The sequence below is a fragment of the Phaenicophaeus curvirostris genome, chromosome 3 (assembly GCF_032191515.1).
Source record: "Phaenicophaeus curvirostris isolate KB17595 chromosome 3, BPBGC_Pcur_1.0, whole genome shotgun sequence".
Lineage (NCBI taxonomy): Eukaryota > Metazoa > Chordata > Aves > Cuculiformes > Cuculidae > Phaenicophaeus > Phaenicophaeus curvirostris.
In genome coordinates, this window is record NC_091394.1 from 50043650 (window position 1) to 50061039 (window position 17390).

The window sequence follows — 17390 nt, forward strand, 5'->3', positions numbered from 1 at the left end:
TCAAATGCTGACATTTCTAATATGAAAGATGATGAGGGAGATGTTTTAAAATTGAGATCAATTCTGTGGAAAAAAGTTAATGACAGAACAAGAAAACATTTTAATTTTTTTTTTCCTACATGTTGCCTTTAGTATCAGGTATTGTGCCTTAACTTGGCTTTCAGTCATTCTCTAAAGATTCCGGCATTAACCTTGTTAATGTTCACTCAGTTCTTATATTGCAACACATGCAACTTCTTTTGCAATCATTATTTGCTACTAATTTTTATTCTGTTCATTAGAAGCAAGTTCGGGAAAAAATCTGAATTGCAAGATTTACATATACAGTAGAATCACAATATGTATTTATAGCATTAAATCAGCTTTTATTTTCCTTCTACTGACTAAATGCATGTTTAATTAAATGATAAGAGATATGCTAATGTGATTCTTTATCCAATTTTGACTGCTAAAGAAATTAAGCTGTTATTAAAATTGACCAAAAAATTCCATATTTGCTTTCCCAGCATTACCATCTGAAGTCAGATACACAATACTAGTTTTAAAGTGTGACCGCAGTGTTTTCAAGCATGGTTTATGCTTTTTCAGAATTAACATTTTTATCATTGTTTAGTTGGTTTTCTTCCTTGTTAATTTCTATTAGGTTTTTTATTTGCTGCTTCTTTTTTAGTTACGCTTTTCAAATTGTATAAGCAGTAAATAACCATTACCTAGCCTAGAAAAAATAGGTGCCATATGCTTTTTTTTTTTTTTACAATAGTAAAACAAGCACCTCTCTAGCATTTTTGACAGTTACTGTCAGAACTCCTCAATATGCTTATATTTGTTGAGGAGGAAACAAAGGCATCTTTCCATAGAAGTAAATTCCCTCTAGTGGAATCCATCTTTCCTTTTCCAGTAACATGAAGTATGAAAATGTGTCTTAAAATGATACTGACTTCTCTGATGTGATTTACTTATACATAAGGCTATACTTAACTTGCTGACTACTTTCATTTTAACTGTGCTTCACTCCCAGGAACATTGCTGTTGTTTCTTTTCACTAGGCTTATGAAAGAAACTGCCTTCAGCTGTGTAATACCTCCCTTCCCTAGATATCTTTTTGGGTTTTATTTATACTCAGACCTACTCTGAGCTTGTGTTTTGTTTATTTCAGTTAAATATTGTCCACCCTGCTGGCTTTGATAAGCCACAGTAGCACTTTGAGTCTGCACAGTGTTGTTTTCTCACATTTCAACTGCATTTGCACGGATTTCATCTGTGAAGGCTATAAATAATTGCCTATTATTTTGTCTTTTGTCTGTTTGGTATCACTGATACTTGATGAACAGGTGTAAGTGTTTTCTTTGTGCTTTCTGGGGACTAAAGACTGCAGAGGAGCTGCTAGAAGATAGCAGTGACAGCTGAAGGAACAGTTTGAGGACAGGATCACAAAAGGAAAGATGATTTAATGACTTCCATAACAGCCTCCATCTTACTCTGGTACCATCAGGCTTCCTTGCATTTACCGAGCAATTCACCAAACCAATAGCAAGGTTTACAGTCCCAAGAGTATTTATGTGACTTATGCCCCCACATATTGATCTGCTCCTCAGGATCAGAATTTGCCAGCTTTTATACAGCTTCTTGTTCAGTCTCCGCACTAGCAGAATATCGTGTATGTTCTTTGCAGCTGCTGTTTAATTGTGCATAAGAGTTCACAAAATACTTTAAAAAAAGAAAAGTGGCAATAGGGTAGAATTGCTTTTTTAGTCTGTTGGTGAATTTTTAGTCAATTGAAGATTTTGAGTTCCTGGTATATAGTGGAACGCTATGAGATCTTTCATTAAAATCCAAACAACTTTACATTTTGAAGATACGCTTTCTGAACATTGGTTGATATCGCAGTATCACAAGGAGTATATTTATATCAGTAGACAAAATTATATTAGGTTATTAGATGACTTTCACTTAACAAATATTTGGTGCTGATTTACACTTAAAGGCTATACTAGCTTTCCTGCACAAAAATCAGTTTATCATCTTGATATTTCTTATGTATAATTCATAAATGAAGTAGTTATTTCAGTTTTAATCTAAAAAGATATTATCTCTTGATGTTATTGTGAAGTTAACCTGGCATATCATGAGTTACTACCACTTTCTGAAAATCTTAAATTGGTCAGTTACTTTTCCTAGATGATGAATGCTATTGGTGATGTGTCTGAACACATACTGAATGGCTTAATTATTGTTTGTTGGAATCTTTTTCCATTAGCACATTGTAGATGCAATACTCTTACATAGGAGGTCTTGTTCTCCTTGGTTCATATGAATACCTGAGGTTTAGTGTTTCAGACTTGGTAATCAGCTGACAATGAGCACCTTATTTTGTACCCCTCTTCAGCTTTGGAGCTAATGACTTGTAAATGCTTGGTCAGAGACTGTTCATTATGCAGAATGCCTTCATAGCCCAAAAATGTCTGTCATCTTTATCAGGTGCAATGAAATTCTTTTTTAAAAAAACCCACAACAACAAAAAACAACCAAACCAAAAGAAAACAAACCACCTAAAAGAAACCCTAGTTCCTTCTGTCATTTTACTATCTTAATGTGACATTTTACAGGGTTTAGGTGGAAGGCATAGAGTATTAGTGTATGTTATTGTCTTTTTTTTAATAAATAACTTAATGCCATAGAATGTCTTGAAGGTACCTTGAGAAAATAATTTAAAATATCATGCATTAGGCCTTTTGTAAGTTGCAAAACTGAAAAAATTAGGTGTTTTTTTTTATGCCTTAAATGTCAGAAAATTACAGAAAGATACAGACTGCTTTTTTCAGACTACATATTTTGCCATAGCTCGGCCGTACTTGGTTAATGAACTTTAATCCTTTGTCCTTTCAAAGTGAAAGCACAAATCCTTAATGATCCTTCATGCTGTTTGCCTGTAACTGTTGTATGTGTTTTTTTTATGCAGCTGAAAAGGACAATGTTGGTTTGGATGGTAGTACAGAAAACACAGAATATCTGTTCCTGAATTTCATTATTGATAAAATATGTCTATGATTATACACTGTGAAATCTTCTGGCTGTCCCATTCACTTTACAACCCATGACTGGTTATTTCTTGTATTACTGTAATATCAGCAATATGAAAATGTGTTTACTAACATATCCTAAAATGATAGTGCCGATGTAAAAGTATATCTGTGTAAAAGAATCTTATCAATGGGTTGGTAAATATGTTTTCCTTTGATGTTGTGTGTGTGCTTAGCAGCTTTTTGTCAGCCAATGTCATAGCTTCCTCAGATAATCCACTCAGACACACTCAAAACAAGCACCTGCTTTCATGGAATGTAGGAAGGATTCCATGATAAAAAGAGGAGCTGGGAATGACTTCTCAGAAGTGAATCATTCTCATGATACATAGATTCAGCTGCATAGCTTTTACAGAAAGTTTATTTCCTTGTAGAAAAAGCACAAACATGTGCGCCTTGCTCCTACCTGGTTTGCATCTTGAAGAGATCTTGTGATCTGATAATAAAAGTGAGGGGATCTTTTCTTTCTGAGGATTTCAGGGAAGTGAGTTCTCCTCCTCATACTCATATTAGGTGAATCCATGTTCTGTAGACTCTGAGAATTGCTTCTTGAGGAACTCGATTCTCATGGATCTGAAGACTTGTCAGAGCTTTACAAACCTAATGTGGTTTGCCACACTGCAAGATGCACACATTGCTAAGACAAGTGACTTGATTGTGAAAGCCCCCAGTTAGCTTCTCAACAGTTCAGCATCACAATAAAGAGAACTGCTTGAGCTACTAGCTTTTATGCCTTGACTACCATCACTTCTAATTTTCATCCTGAGCAAAAATCAGATTTATCAACAGAAGCTCAGCTGTAACATGAATGTGTAACTAGCTGCTGCTTAGTCCTAACTCAGATGTTTCTGAATTACCGTTCATAAGAAACACTTGCCTTATTTCTTTTCAACTTAATATTTGTGCTGATGATAATCACATTTCCCAGGAACATGAAAGAAACGTGCCAGAGAGAATTCTCTGTTGAAAAACTAATAGCTGTAATTTAAAGCTAAAACTAACTTTTTCTTTATTTGATTTCAGAGATGCAGAGAGGCTTGAAGAGTTTTATACCAAGAACCAACAACTCAGAGAACAGCAAAAAGCACTGCACGACACTATCAAAGTTTTAGAAGACAGGTGAAATAGTGTCTTTCAGCTTTTGGGTTTGTTGTGTTTTGCTGTTACAGAATAGCGCTGGATACTTTGCAAGTTGGATGGTTCCCCAGCACAGCCTACTGCCACCCCTGCTACCAGTCCTTTTCTAATACAATCCAAATAGTGTGGGTTTGTTGTTTTTTTTTAAAAAAAGTATAAAATTTAGATTCTTCTTACTGAACTAGATTTTAAAAATTTTGGGTTTTTTTAAGTGCTTTGCTTGCTTAGTTCAGCTAAGATAAATAGAAGCTAAATAGGTCAGTTGGGAGGCAGACAGGCATTTTCAAGTACGTTCTTTTTCATCCATTTTTGTAAAGAAATAAACAAAAAAAATCAATATAAACATAATACAAGTACAAAACATGAGGCAAGCTATAGAATATACAACTATAAAAATATATTTTGAAACTCATGAAATAACTCACTAGGAAATCTTTCACATTTTGGGGAGGGATCTTTTATCGGTTGCCTGGTTCTGTCTTTTGCCTTCTTTTGGACTTAGATGCTCTGATCACCTTTTGCCCTGTGATATAGGAAAACAAAACCAATAGACATGAAATTACAGCGCATTTTTTCATCTTGTAAAAATGATACCTGTTTTGGAAAGTCTCTGTTAAATTTGCTAACAGGCTCTCAAACTTCCTGGCAACAGGAGATAAATAAACAGTAAATTATTTTCCCACTTTACCTTAAATTTTAGAGCCATAATACTGAAATTTTGCATTCAGCACTGTTTCTCTGTGAAAGACATTAGGAATAAACTTGTAACCATGCAGATAATAAACTTTCACATCACATATAGAGAGATGTTTCCAGAGTGGATGGACTTCTCTAATCCCTTACCAGATGAAGTACATTGCCGAAAACAGAAAGAGCATTTAATGTGGTTTAATACAAGGAGATGATAATACTGTGTTTATCTGACAGTTAATCAGATAAGCCAGTATGGAGAGGCATTTCGGTATTTTACTCATAATTCCACAATATTAAAGTATCTGTAAATGAAGATGGCTTTTGCTTCCAATAGTCAAGGGTGGAATTGGAAACTTAGATGTTTTTTTGGGGGGTGGGGTGTTTTTAATAATTCATGTGCTCACAGCAGCAATGCAGAGCCCTTAACCAATTGGTCTCTTATTTAGGAGGCAAAATAGAGTGTAGTTTTCACTTGTTGGCTTTTAAATAAATACACTTCTGTTATCACCTGTAAGGTGAACACATGTGAATGAATGTCAAGTAAGATGCGGTGATCATAGCAGATATGCTTTAAACATTTTTCTAAACAGTGGGAGACAGTGGAGGCAATGCCTCGTGGACTTTTGGATCCACTTCTAAGTATTGGTGCCTAGATAAAGCTGAGGGATTTCACATTTGCTTGGTATTTGTTACAGATCAAACTTTTTATTTTATTACTTGCTTAATGACAGTGATGGAGACTTCTTAGATGAAGTAGTAACTGTATTTACTGAGATGATTTACTTATTTGTATTTGCTTGAATGAGCTTTACTTATGATGAATGGTAATTTATATCTGGCAGTACTGTTAGTATGACACCTCGCAAAGGCTTTCAGTGGCAAGGCGTAGCACGCTCCACTTTAATAAAAGTAATGCATGTTGCTTTAGAAGTATCCAGTACCTGCAGTCATTTGTGCAGATGTTAGTACATGTAGTATTAGATCGTTTATGTTGCTATGTCAACATAAAAAACCACAGCACTTAGTGGCGTTCTGCATAGTTGTGAGAAATTTTATGGCTTTCATTGTTCAAAAAGCCATTAAGAGTGGATATCTGCTTCGTGTATGGCAATGTTTTCTTAACGGAGGGACTTTTTTTCTCTTAATTTTATTGTAGGTTAAGAGCTGGATTGTGTGATCGCTGTGCTGTAACTGAAGAACATATGAGAAAGAAACAGCAAGAGTTTGAAAATATCCGGCAGCAGAATCTGAAACTTATCACTGAGCTTAGTGAGTTTTGTCCACGGGTCTGAAGGCAAATCATACTATTTTGTAAACTAGTTCTTCATTAATTCCTGTAACTTGATATCATTTTTATATAGCGTGTTTCATAAGCTCCCGTTTAGTAGGGGGTTATTTAATTCTGCAGTCTGAAAATATGTAATGTACCAATAACTAGTCATTTGATCCACCTTCTTAGATTGAAGTGCTGATACTGAAAGTGAACTGACATGGAAAATCTTACAGTGTAAAGTAGCTACTGTAGATAAAACGTGGCTGCTTCTTTTGTTCTTGCACCTAAAGCATACAATGACTGATCTAGGAAACCCTGACTTCAAAAGTAACTGGTGATCACAAAGTAGCCAGTTCAAACAGAAGTTCCCGGGGTCCAGCTTGTGTACCCTAATTGCTCTTGGAGCTTAACTGCAGCATAACCCTCTGAAGTCACAAAAGAATTGTTTCATGCCACACAGCTTGTAGCCCGCTTGCTTTGAAATCAGGAAGCTGTACATATGGGACAGGAAAAAAAAAAAATCTGCTGGGTGACATGGAGGCAGGGCATAGCACATGTCTTCGTAAATACAGTTTGGAAAGATTGATTGATTTCAGGATTTGAAAATGTTAATAGTATCATTACTATTAATTAATTATTTTGTGTCTTTTAGTTGTCTTGCTTGATGAAGAGTAAGCAGGCATTCAATGAGATTCAAAATATGAGAAATGCCAGACAGAAAAAATAGTTTAAGTGCTTAAATTATAGAAATATTAAATACATCCATTTTCAAGAACATTTAAAAACTGATATTTCTATGAAAATATTCTTGAATTCTTGAGTTCAATGATTAATGACAAACAGGGTACTTTATTATCAGGTCTTTAAATATCAACCCTTAAAAATCAAGGGGAGACCTATGAGGTGCAAATCTTCTTGAATGCTGTCTGAGAGAACAGTAGTCTTCTACGGGTTTGGAATAAGATCTATGTGACCATTATATATTTTCTGCAGCCAGCAAAAAAGGTCAGTCAAGAATAATCCAGAGGTAGAATATACAGCAGAAAAATAAGAACAAGAAAATAAAAACTGAACTACACAGAAAAGCAAGGAGTCATCACTACATTACTTTGGGACAGTGTGGGGGAAAAGGCTGAAGGTGGTGCAGTAAGCTCATGAGAAGTATGGCCAAAATTAATTGGAAATTAAGAAAAACAATATATTCTGACAATATAATTAACTGTTTTTTAAGAAATCCTGTCCCCCCATTAGGTGGTTGCTTCATTGGGTAAAACCAAATGCTAATTACTTTATATTTCATATATTTCAGCCTAAGGAAGCAATTTTGTCTGCGGTGCTGAGTGAGCAATTAATACATTTTTACAACACAGCCTCACTCATTATGTATGTGGAGAAAAGTAGTTAATGATTTTCTGGAATTAACATTATGATCCAGTCATTGTGAAGCCTTTGCCATATCTAACACATCATTTTACAACCTTTTTAATGACTAGCTCGAAAATGCGTTTTGGTAAGCCATAGAGGGTGTATGGTGTTATGTTTGAGAGTTGGTTCCTTTTCCTTAAAGGACCTTAAATGGCAAAATTACAAATTATATGATGTATGCATTGATTTTTTTTCTTCTTTTTTTTTATATTTCTGTCTAAATTGCAGTGAATGAAAAAAACAACTTACAGGATGAAAATAAAAAGATAACTGAACAGTTCCAGCAATTACAGAAGGAGTTGGAGTAAGTTTTGATTTTTATTTTTTTTTTATATTTCCATCCCCTCCATTCCTCAGAAGTAATCTCTGGCAATTTAAATATCAACTTTTTAAGTCTTTAAAACTTGAGCTTCCTTTTTTTTTTTAATAGATTGTGAAAAGATAGTCTACAGCCACTACAATAAATTTAGCATCTTTTTATGGTGCGGATTTTTTGCTGTTTTTAACTGTGCTAATCTATTTTTTTTAAACTGAAAGAGAGAATTTTTTCATAGAAATTCTGTTTGACTTCATTATTTTTCAAGACTATTCTAGCCACAGTGCATAGCAAAGCCTTACATTTCATTTTTTTTGTTTCTCTGTTGACTCCACCAATTCTTTCCTCCTAGGCTAAGACTAAAAAAGTAATTTCTCACCTAGTCAAAGCATCTCAGGCTATCCAAATATTTTTTTTAAATAAACTTAGTTTTACAATTTAGAAAAAAAAAAAAGTGTAGTAACATTGAGGGAAGAAAACCCATAAAAATAATGAGTTAAGAAGAGGCTGTCAAATTGCAATGTGATACGATAGCAAAAACATGCTGTATAGTATTGTAGTTAACATGCAGATATGGTGCACTGTGCAAGACGGAGGTAGTAATCCTGTTTTCTATAACTGTCTGTCATCTGACATCATCTGAAACTTGCCTCATTGTGGCTATGTGTGAACAGGTTGGTTACACACATTGGGGAAATGGGACAGGATGTACACACTCGATATATAGGGCTTTTTCTGCATGTAATTTTTCTCTGCTCTTTGTCAGAGAGTAACTTTGATAGAGGAGTAAAACAACTTAAACCTCAGCTGAAAATGACTGTGGTCCTATTCCTTTGCATTTCTTGGTTTGTCTGCCATTATTTCCACTTTAATCATCCTTTCATTTTCTGTATGCACTTCATCTTCTCAGAGTAACATATTTCATGACCCTAGGAGCACTCCTTTTTAATGCCAAGTAGGAATAAACTTCTGTATGCTTCCTACTGTGTAATTGCTTCTCAATAATGGCTCTCCTATGCAGCTTGACAGCAATTGGGACATTAAAAAAATTTACACCAGGCAGATCTATCCAAATATATTAGTTTGATCCCCAGTCCTGCAATTGAATTTCCAGTAGAAATCTCCACCCACTGTAGGAAAGTTGAGAATGAGCAACATAACACCATGTTATTTGCTTTCCATGTTAGGTGGTCGTTTAAATGAATGTGGAGTTGAGCGGATAAACAGTAATTAATATGGATGGTCCACTGCATTTGGTTGTTTTGGTTGAACTGCAGTCATGTTGCTTTATTTAGAATGAACAACTTAGATCAATATGATGTAATCACACAGATGCAACATAACAGATTGTTTCTGGTGCATTGACATAGAATTCTATTTTTGCAGTCCTCTGTATTTTGTTATCAAGGTTTAATATGTTAGGAAGAAAAAGTTAAGATCTTTTATAACAGTGGAATCAATGAAATTTTAGAACACTCGTATTATCTAATCCTTTATCAGATTAGAATATTACCCATGAGCGCAAACAGCAGGGAAATTTCTGCAAAAGTCTGTTTTGGGGGTCTCAGATAAATGCTTCATTGATTTGCAAATTATTTATTGCATACTTATTATGTATAGTATGTATGGCAGCTTCTTCATTTGATGGTTTGCTTCTTTGTAAGATACAGAAATATATTTAGAGCAGGCTAATTTGTTGTATAAGGTCATGTATACAAGTACATTTAAAGAGAACTCTTAACAGCTGACTCTTTGTAAATGTGCTAGAGAAGAGGAACTACAAAATCCTGCAATATAATTCATCAAGACTTCAGAACTTCAGTGCATCAGTGTTTGTCGTTAAGCGTTCATAGTTAGCCATGGTAAACAGCCTAACTGCAAAACTGTTTGTTGTCTCAAACCAGGCAGCTTTCTGTAGTTCTGTTATGTTATTAACTTGTTTTATATAAGATTTTTGCAGTTCATTTCAATTCAAGCAGAAATACATCCGTATTTCTTCCACTTCCTTTGGATCAAAACTGTATGTGTTTCTTTGTAGCTAGGAAATTATCTCTTAGCCTATGTTTTTTCTTGAGTCATGAGGAAAAAAAAAAGTGTTACTGTAGACATGATCAAGCAAGCGGAGCTGGATTTCCTTGTGTTTTCCTCTTACTGCCTTTTCCATTTCTCACCACCACGGGGACAGGTTACAAACTGTATTTAAGATAATAGAATTGCATTTAACACTTTTTTGTGTTATCTCCTTGCTAAGTCTACATAGAGTTTTTGGAGATAAAAGGCATAGTTACTTGTTATGCTAATTGTTATGTAGTGACTCTGCGACATACTTGGAGCTGACTGGAAGAGAAAATAAACTTCGTGAATCATGCCAAATTTTACATTACTAATTTTACATGGTCTACATTGCTTTTTACGCTCCCCTCTGAAGACTGTTGTCAAGTGGGTAAGAGGTATCATCCAATGGTCTGGAGATTGTTTTAGATGTAGTGCAGTTCGTTTGTTGTTAGATGTGTCTAAAAACTAGGTTCTTTTACGCTGTGATCTTGTTGAAATAGCAACAATGTAGAAAATTCAGCTTTCCTGAACCTTATGATTGTCATGCTTGCTGAAATGAAAGCTCTTCATCTTGCTGACTTGGGGTATTATTTTACCACCTGATTTGGTCTCCAGGGAGCAAAAGCCACAAGCAGGGGAATTAGATGAAGGAGTCATTCCAGATTCTCCAATTGTGACTACTTCATTTTCTGTGGTTAATCGTATGAAAAGAAAAAAAGAAAATAGGCATATCCGTTACACAGAACATACACATCCAGATTTGGAACTTGGAGGCAGCAACAGTGGTAAGAGTATTGTATTTAGTAATTTTAAATATATTTTTAAGAGCTAAAGAAAGAAAAAGATATAAACTTGATTGCAGAGGGTGAAAACTAAGAAAAAAAGAATCTGATTTTTGTTTGACTTTTTTTTCCATTTGTGCTATAATACACGAGTCAACGGGAAAATTTCTTTAACAATAACCCTTGTATCAGTGATGTACTCCAAAGCTTTTCTCAACCTTCTGCTTTTCTACATATACATGCAAATATAACAGTTTTCCAACCCATGTTGCTTCTGTAACTCCAGAGTAACTAAAAAAATCTGCTTGGTTTTGGCTTGTCACCACCTAGTGGGGAGCAAAATAAGTGTTTTGCCATGTTTAGCAATTATTCTGCAACTGGAGTAACATTACTGATAGGTGTCTAATTCTAGCAGCTGTGTGATCTTTTTCTCGTTCTGATACAGTGTTTGCATCTTTAGTGTATATGCCTGGATTTCATTTTTCAACTTCATTCTGTAGTGTCATAGAAATAGCTCTTAATGTATTTCAACTATAAGAAATATTTTTGTCAAGTAAGGGAGTATGCACTTGTATTTTAATGATACACAAGAAATGTGATAACCCAAGTACTTTTAATGTGTTAATTTATCTTGTGGAGTTTTTTTTTAAAAAAGAAGTATTATAAATAATCTGTGATTACATCTAAATATAGGTCTTGACTAAAAGCTTCTTGCCGAGAATAAAAGTAGCACAATTGTGGGGTGAAGAGGATGAGTTGGTTCTTCACACCCTTTATTTTTTATTGGTAATTTTAATGCTGTGAATAGTTTCTCCTTTCTAATCATACCTACATCTCTACATTTTCTGAAGAAAAAATTGAGCTACTAAATTAAACTAACGTTAAATATGTGGGAAGCGTGGTAAATACCCATGACAGCTAATGGCTATGAGGAGCTCTTGGTGTCCAGATAGAAGGGATTACATGTCACGAAGTTGGTCATGATTTAAAATCTCAAGGTTTTCACCTTTTCATTACCCTAGCTGATGCAGAAAACTATTCGTTTGCATGGTTTACTCTTTAATACTTTTGTTGCCATATTAACAGCTCAAATATAGATTGAATACACACTTTTTATGTGGTTAGTATAGAAGGTGATGTAATTATGTGTCAGCATTGTTTTATGGCTGACTGGCTAGGCTCATACTTCTGAGAAAAAGGATTAATGTGAAATATTTGTGACTAATTTGTTAAAGTGAGACCTCAGAAGTCAAATAATCAAATGTGTTTAGATTAGTGGATCTACTGACATATTAGAATTCACATTCAAATGCTTTCAAGATGAGGACCGTTGTATCTATGCAAAATTATCACAACAAGTTACCCAATTCCACTATGTGACAATGTTTCTACATCTCCTAGAGTTTGGAAAAATTCCACTGTATTCCACACAAGTCAAGAGTCACCATAGAGAAGAAATACTAGTGGCAGACACCTGTGATCCACAACTGTCCCCTATACCAAGTAAGTGTATTAACAGATGTAGTTCTAATTCCATTTAAAGTAAGACAAAATTATTGTAAAACTAAAGGTTCACTAACAACCTCTCTTTAAAAACAGGACCCAGAAAAAGGTATTTTATTTAATGAAAGAATTGCTGCTGAAATGCCTGTCTTGTATTGTCTGTCTGTGTCAGGGTTAGTAAAGAAGAGAAGCTTGCTCAGCGCAGTTCTTATACTGCAGATATCTTATGTTTTAGGTGACTTACCCAATTGTCTTACATCTGATTTTCCATCTGTGCAAGAGATAAAATATTCTGAGAATTGGACTTCTGTCTGACATGAATATGTTACGTTTAGAAGTGCGTCTGTTAATTATTCTCTTCTTTGCAGTTGTGAACTGGTAGAAGTCTTTGTCTTATGTCCTTCTCCGTAAATAGTTCTTTGACAAGAACTTTGTTTGCTTTCATCAGAAACTCTTCTTTTGACCTGCTTCTCTGCTTACCACTTCCAGATAAGATTTTTATGCGACACAGGTCTAACTGTTTTCATAGTTACCAATTTTAATTTTTTATCGTTTTAGTTCTGTGTTTGTACCATATGTGTGAGTGGAGTAAGATGTTATAATGTGTATATATAACTAACTGTGAGCTTCTGTCTACACATAAAGATAAGCCAAGAATGGGAAGCTATCCTATTCCAAAGCCATCTTTTAACTTGGCTGCAGTTGTGGCAGAAACAATTGGACTTGCTGTTCAAGAGGATTCTGTAAGTAGTATTCTCAGACTTCTTGCGTTATTAGCTTTTTGTGCCAATTGTTTTTAAAAACAGCGTCTTTTTTCTTTTGCATTAAAATTCTGCAAAAGTATTCAGGGTTCCAATAAGCTCACTTAGATTTGCTTTTGCTTACTTATTACAGACTGCTCTAGCAAGAAGAAATAGAGCTGTGCTGACCTGTCTGGAGGTTTGGGGGGAGGGTAGGGACGCAGCTCATGCTGTGTACACAACTTTCAAGTTTGACTATGACATGGGACTAAATCCGTGGGTTTGCCAAACTCCCTTTGCACAGTAATCAAATCTGACACTAAAAAGTTTATTTGGTCATGAGACTGGTGACTCAGGTGAGATGCGTTGAAGATTTTGCTTGGTAACTACAGTAAAAATAATAGTAGTGTGCACTTGAATGATGATTTTATTTATTTTTTTGATTTCCATAAGATTTCTTTAAAGTTGTTGGTCAAAATTTCATCTCTCTTGTAACTTTTATTATTTTTCAGAGTTTTGACTGGTTCAGTTTAAAAGGGTCTTCTGAGTATTTATGTGCAAACCTAGCATATTTCTGATTTTTAATTCTAATAGCTTCTCACACATCCTTTCTTTGTTTTCCTTCACCACTTGCAAGGAGTCCCAGAGTGTACTGAGTCCTCCCCACATTAATACTGTTATGAGCCAGGCCCCAGAGAGCACACAGTCTGAAGACTCAAGAAAGCATCCAGCCTCTGAATCAAGAAATGATGACAACAACTTAGGGTGTGTTGCCACTTGGTTATAATATTGTTTTAAACAGGCTTATAAAGTTCTAGTCTTAGTAGAATGTAAAATCTTAACGCAGTTTGCTTTAAAGGAACAGACATAGAAATAAGTATTGTCACATTATTCAGGCTTCTTTCAATTTAATAACATTAGAAGCAAAGGAACTGGTAGAATGCAGAACTGTAGACTTCTTTATTCTCAGACTTCTGATTTGAGCTTTTGATGTACACAGTCCCTCCCTCACCACTTATTTTTATTGTGAGGTATCTTCTGAGGCCCATAAACCTGGGGTTAAGGGACCTGGAGCTGGGATAGGAGAATGATCATAAAACTTTTCTGCTGGCTAGATATCAAATAAGTTGACTGCTGCCCTTCCCACACTCCACAGGATGTTGTGGTCTAAATTGAAATATTTTTTAGCCTCTATTTTGTAATCTTCAAATTTAAGTTTTATTGATGAAAAGTAAGAAAAAACAGTGCCTGAAAGAAGCTTGCACATTTTTCCTTCACTTGCAGAAGCTCTGAAAATCTGTTATCATGGTTATAAGATCTATACAAGAACTTAGAGAGACTGTTTATCGCAACCATTCTCACTTTCTTCTATTTTACTGCATTGAACGGTAGGGAATCCTTTGTTAGAAGAGATTGCTAGGTAGGCTTGGCTCTCAGTTGGATAGAGAACAGAATTTCACACCATACCAAAATGAAGGACAAGGTCTGAGTTTTGTTTGTCTTTTAGAGCTCTAAGTGCAATAGTACTTATTCCTAGACCAAAAATCTGTTTTCTTCTTCCATCTGTTTTCAGTTAATACTATCACCTCTGAGATCTTTAAAGCAGATCACTGATAGTAAACTTAAAATTTCTGTGTATCCCTTTCTCTCCTCCCAGCTCCATGTGTACTCCAGAAAAATATCTCATCTCTCATTGTATTCAGTCTTTCAGATCCAGCTCAGAACACTCCACCACATGTTAACTGGGATTCTCAGGTAGCCTCTCCTGTTTTTGGAGCTTCTAGCAGTATGAAGAACAACTCAAGTACAAGTCATACCTCTTGTATTTTAGATTCAGGATTGAAGCCTAATCTGAAAACCAACCTCTTCAACAATCCTTCCAGTTCCAGATCTCATAAAAGTAGATCAAAATCTGAAGATGTTGCTTTTGTTGCACCACTGAATCTTGGAGCTGAAATCAACTCTGTTATCAGCCAGGCCAACAGGCAAATGGTTGTGAAAAAGAATACTAATGAGGCTGTAACCTGTGCTGGGAACACATGTGCAGCTAAAAATGAGGTGATCAAGAGCGATTTCCTTCTGGAACACCAGAGGCAGCTAGAAAGTAGGTGTGCTAAGAGAAAGAAAGCTGAAGATGAGCATGCCCTGAGCTGTGAAAAAACATCCTTCAACAAAGAGAACTCTGTGCCCTTTCGATCAGGCATTCAGCATATTAATGGGGAACATACAATTGATAAGCCCTTGGATCTGTCTGATCGCTTCTCTGGCGTTCGTTCTCAAGAGAAAAAACAAGGGAATGAGGAGACCTGTAAAAATAAACTGAAGCAGGTGACTCTGCATGACATTTTTATACAGCTAGGGAAGCCCATTCCTGAAGGTTCATCATCCATTCGAAATGCCAGCAATGAGAGTTGTTTATTTGGTGGAGATGTACAAGAGGAATCGTATGTACATGAAGCAATGCTGGGAAAAACATTCCCAGATAAGAAAAAACAAATCCAAATGAAAGAAGAAGTTCCTACCTTTGAAACTGTGCTACCACCAAATTCTACAGAGACAGAGCAACTTTTTGATGATGTGAAGGTATGCTTTGCTGACTTTTTTTTCTGCTTTGAAATATTATATTTAAGTTTTGGGAAACAGTAAAATTGCAATATGTTGTTAGGTTGCCAGTGGCCATGTACCAAATAGAAAGAAAACGAGAACAGGACATGGAGAGTCTGAACCAGCATCTGTACTTCAACCAAACCCTTGTAGACTATCAAAAAATAAAGCACTACAAAATGAGCAAGGTAACTTGATGAAAATGCTCCTTTTATTGTTCCCCACCCCTCCAGCCTGTGCTATGGGTGAAAAGTATTTTTCGTATCTTATTTTCTCTCACTTTAACCACTTTCTCTGTTCTGCTTCTAACTCTCTTCCTGGCATTCTTTTGCCACTGTATAATAAATATATCATTGGCATCCAGCTGCAAACTCAGCAGGCTAGGAATCTTGTCCTTTGTCGTTTATTTAGCATCATTGTTTACTGCAACATGTGAATAACAGTTACTGAAATAAAATTTCAGGAAGTTTTGAGTTTGAACTCACTTAAGTGTAAGGATTGATCGTTTTATCAATGTTTTTCATTACTTCTGATGATCTGTTAAGGAAAATCGTACCTTCAGTGATTATGAACAGATGCAGCCTAGTACTCTTCCTAGCAGTTTTATCTTCTTTACTGTTAAGTGGTCCCATTCATTCTGAGAACTTATTATTTGAACTGGGATTGTAGAATCGCTGCTGCTGTACTCCTTATCTGAGCTGTCACACTGCGCATTTGATTTAGAAATACTGGCATTGTGAGTTTTAAAAAAATCTGTCAGCAGCTGGTGTGGCTGTGTAGCTTGGAATCCAAACCTCTACTTCACAAATAAATCAAGAGTCATCTCTAGAACAACATCCAAGCCCTTTTGTACTATTTTATATTATAAGACCTATCCTTATCAATCTAACGTCTTCAGTATTACTGCTTGATTTGCAGTATGTTGATTTTACTCACAGGAGTATTACATACCTCGTGCAAATAGAAAGGAGTGGTGTACTTCCTGAATACAGGAAAACATGTAGATCTATTTCTAGCTGTTAAGACAAAACATGATTTACACCAAATGAGCTCGTTTACTATTTGAGAAAAATCAATCCCTAAACTTAAAGATTAATTGATAAAAGGAAAACTGACTCAATTTAGACACTATAGGTTGCTGTTGTCAGAATTAGATTCTGATTATTTGCCTTTTTTCTCACATTCTCTGCATCCAGAGCTGAAAGATAAGCCTTTAGAAAACCTACAGTGGAGCATAGACCCAGGAGCTGACCTTTCACAGTACAAAATGGATATTACTGTGATTGATACAAAGGTAAACTTGTGTAACAAGTCTGCATGTTCTAAGCCTACAAAAGTACCACGAACTTTATTCTGGGCAGACCAAAACCACTTTTTAACAAAAATCAGCTCATTTGATATTTGTTTGTACGTCTGAAACGTTTGTGTAATATATAGTACTCCACAGTTATCCTAGAACATTTCTGCTGTCTAGTCGTATTTGATAAACCCACTCAGGTGTGAAACATGCATTTAGGGGTGGTTTGGGGTTTCTTTTAAAACAGTGAAAAAAAAAAAACAACTTCTAAATCTCGTAATACTTCCTGCAAAAATGTTCACTATGATACCTCTTTATGTTAAGAAACATACACTGTGCAGAGAATGACTATTATCTTCCTTTGAGTTGGGTGCAGGTTGATTATTAAGATATCTGAGAATTTCCCTGAAATCTGTTTGGTTTGTCTCACTTAAAGGCAATCTTAAAATGTATGACTGTTTTTAAATTTCCATATGTTTCATTAT

The 17390-nt window shown here is 35.3% G+C and overlaps 1 protein-coding gene across 2 annotated transcripts in view; it reads left to right on the forward strand.

The window, feature by feature from the left end:
• Positions 1-17390, forward strand: part of RBBP8 (RB binding protein 8, endonuclease) — a 45294-nt gene that overhangs the window by 15869 nt on the left and 12035 nt on the right. For both annotated transcript variants that reach the window (XM_069853959.1, XM_069853960.1), the window contains exons 4-13: positions 4104-4199; positions 6067-6179; positions 7837-7912; positions 10595-10764; positions 12163-12264; positions 12910-13007; positions 13642-13769; positions 14708-15587; positions 15670-15796; positions 16805-16902. In XM_069853959.1, coding sequence (XP_069710060.1) covers positions 4104-4199; positions 6067-6179; positions 7837-7912; positions 10595-10764; positions 12163-12264; positions 12910-13007; positions 13642-13769; positions 14708-15587; positions 15670-15796; positions 16805-16902 — 1888 coding nt within the window. The remainder of the gene's footprint in view (positions 1-4103; positions 4200-6066; positions 6180-7836; positions 7913-10594; positions 10765-12162; positions 12265-12909; positions 13008-13641; positions 13770-14707; positions 15588-15669; positions 15797-16804; positions 16903-17390) is intronic.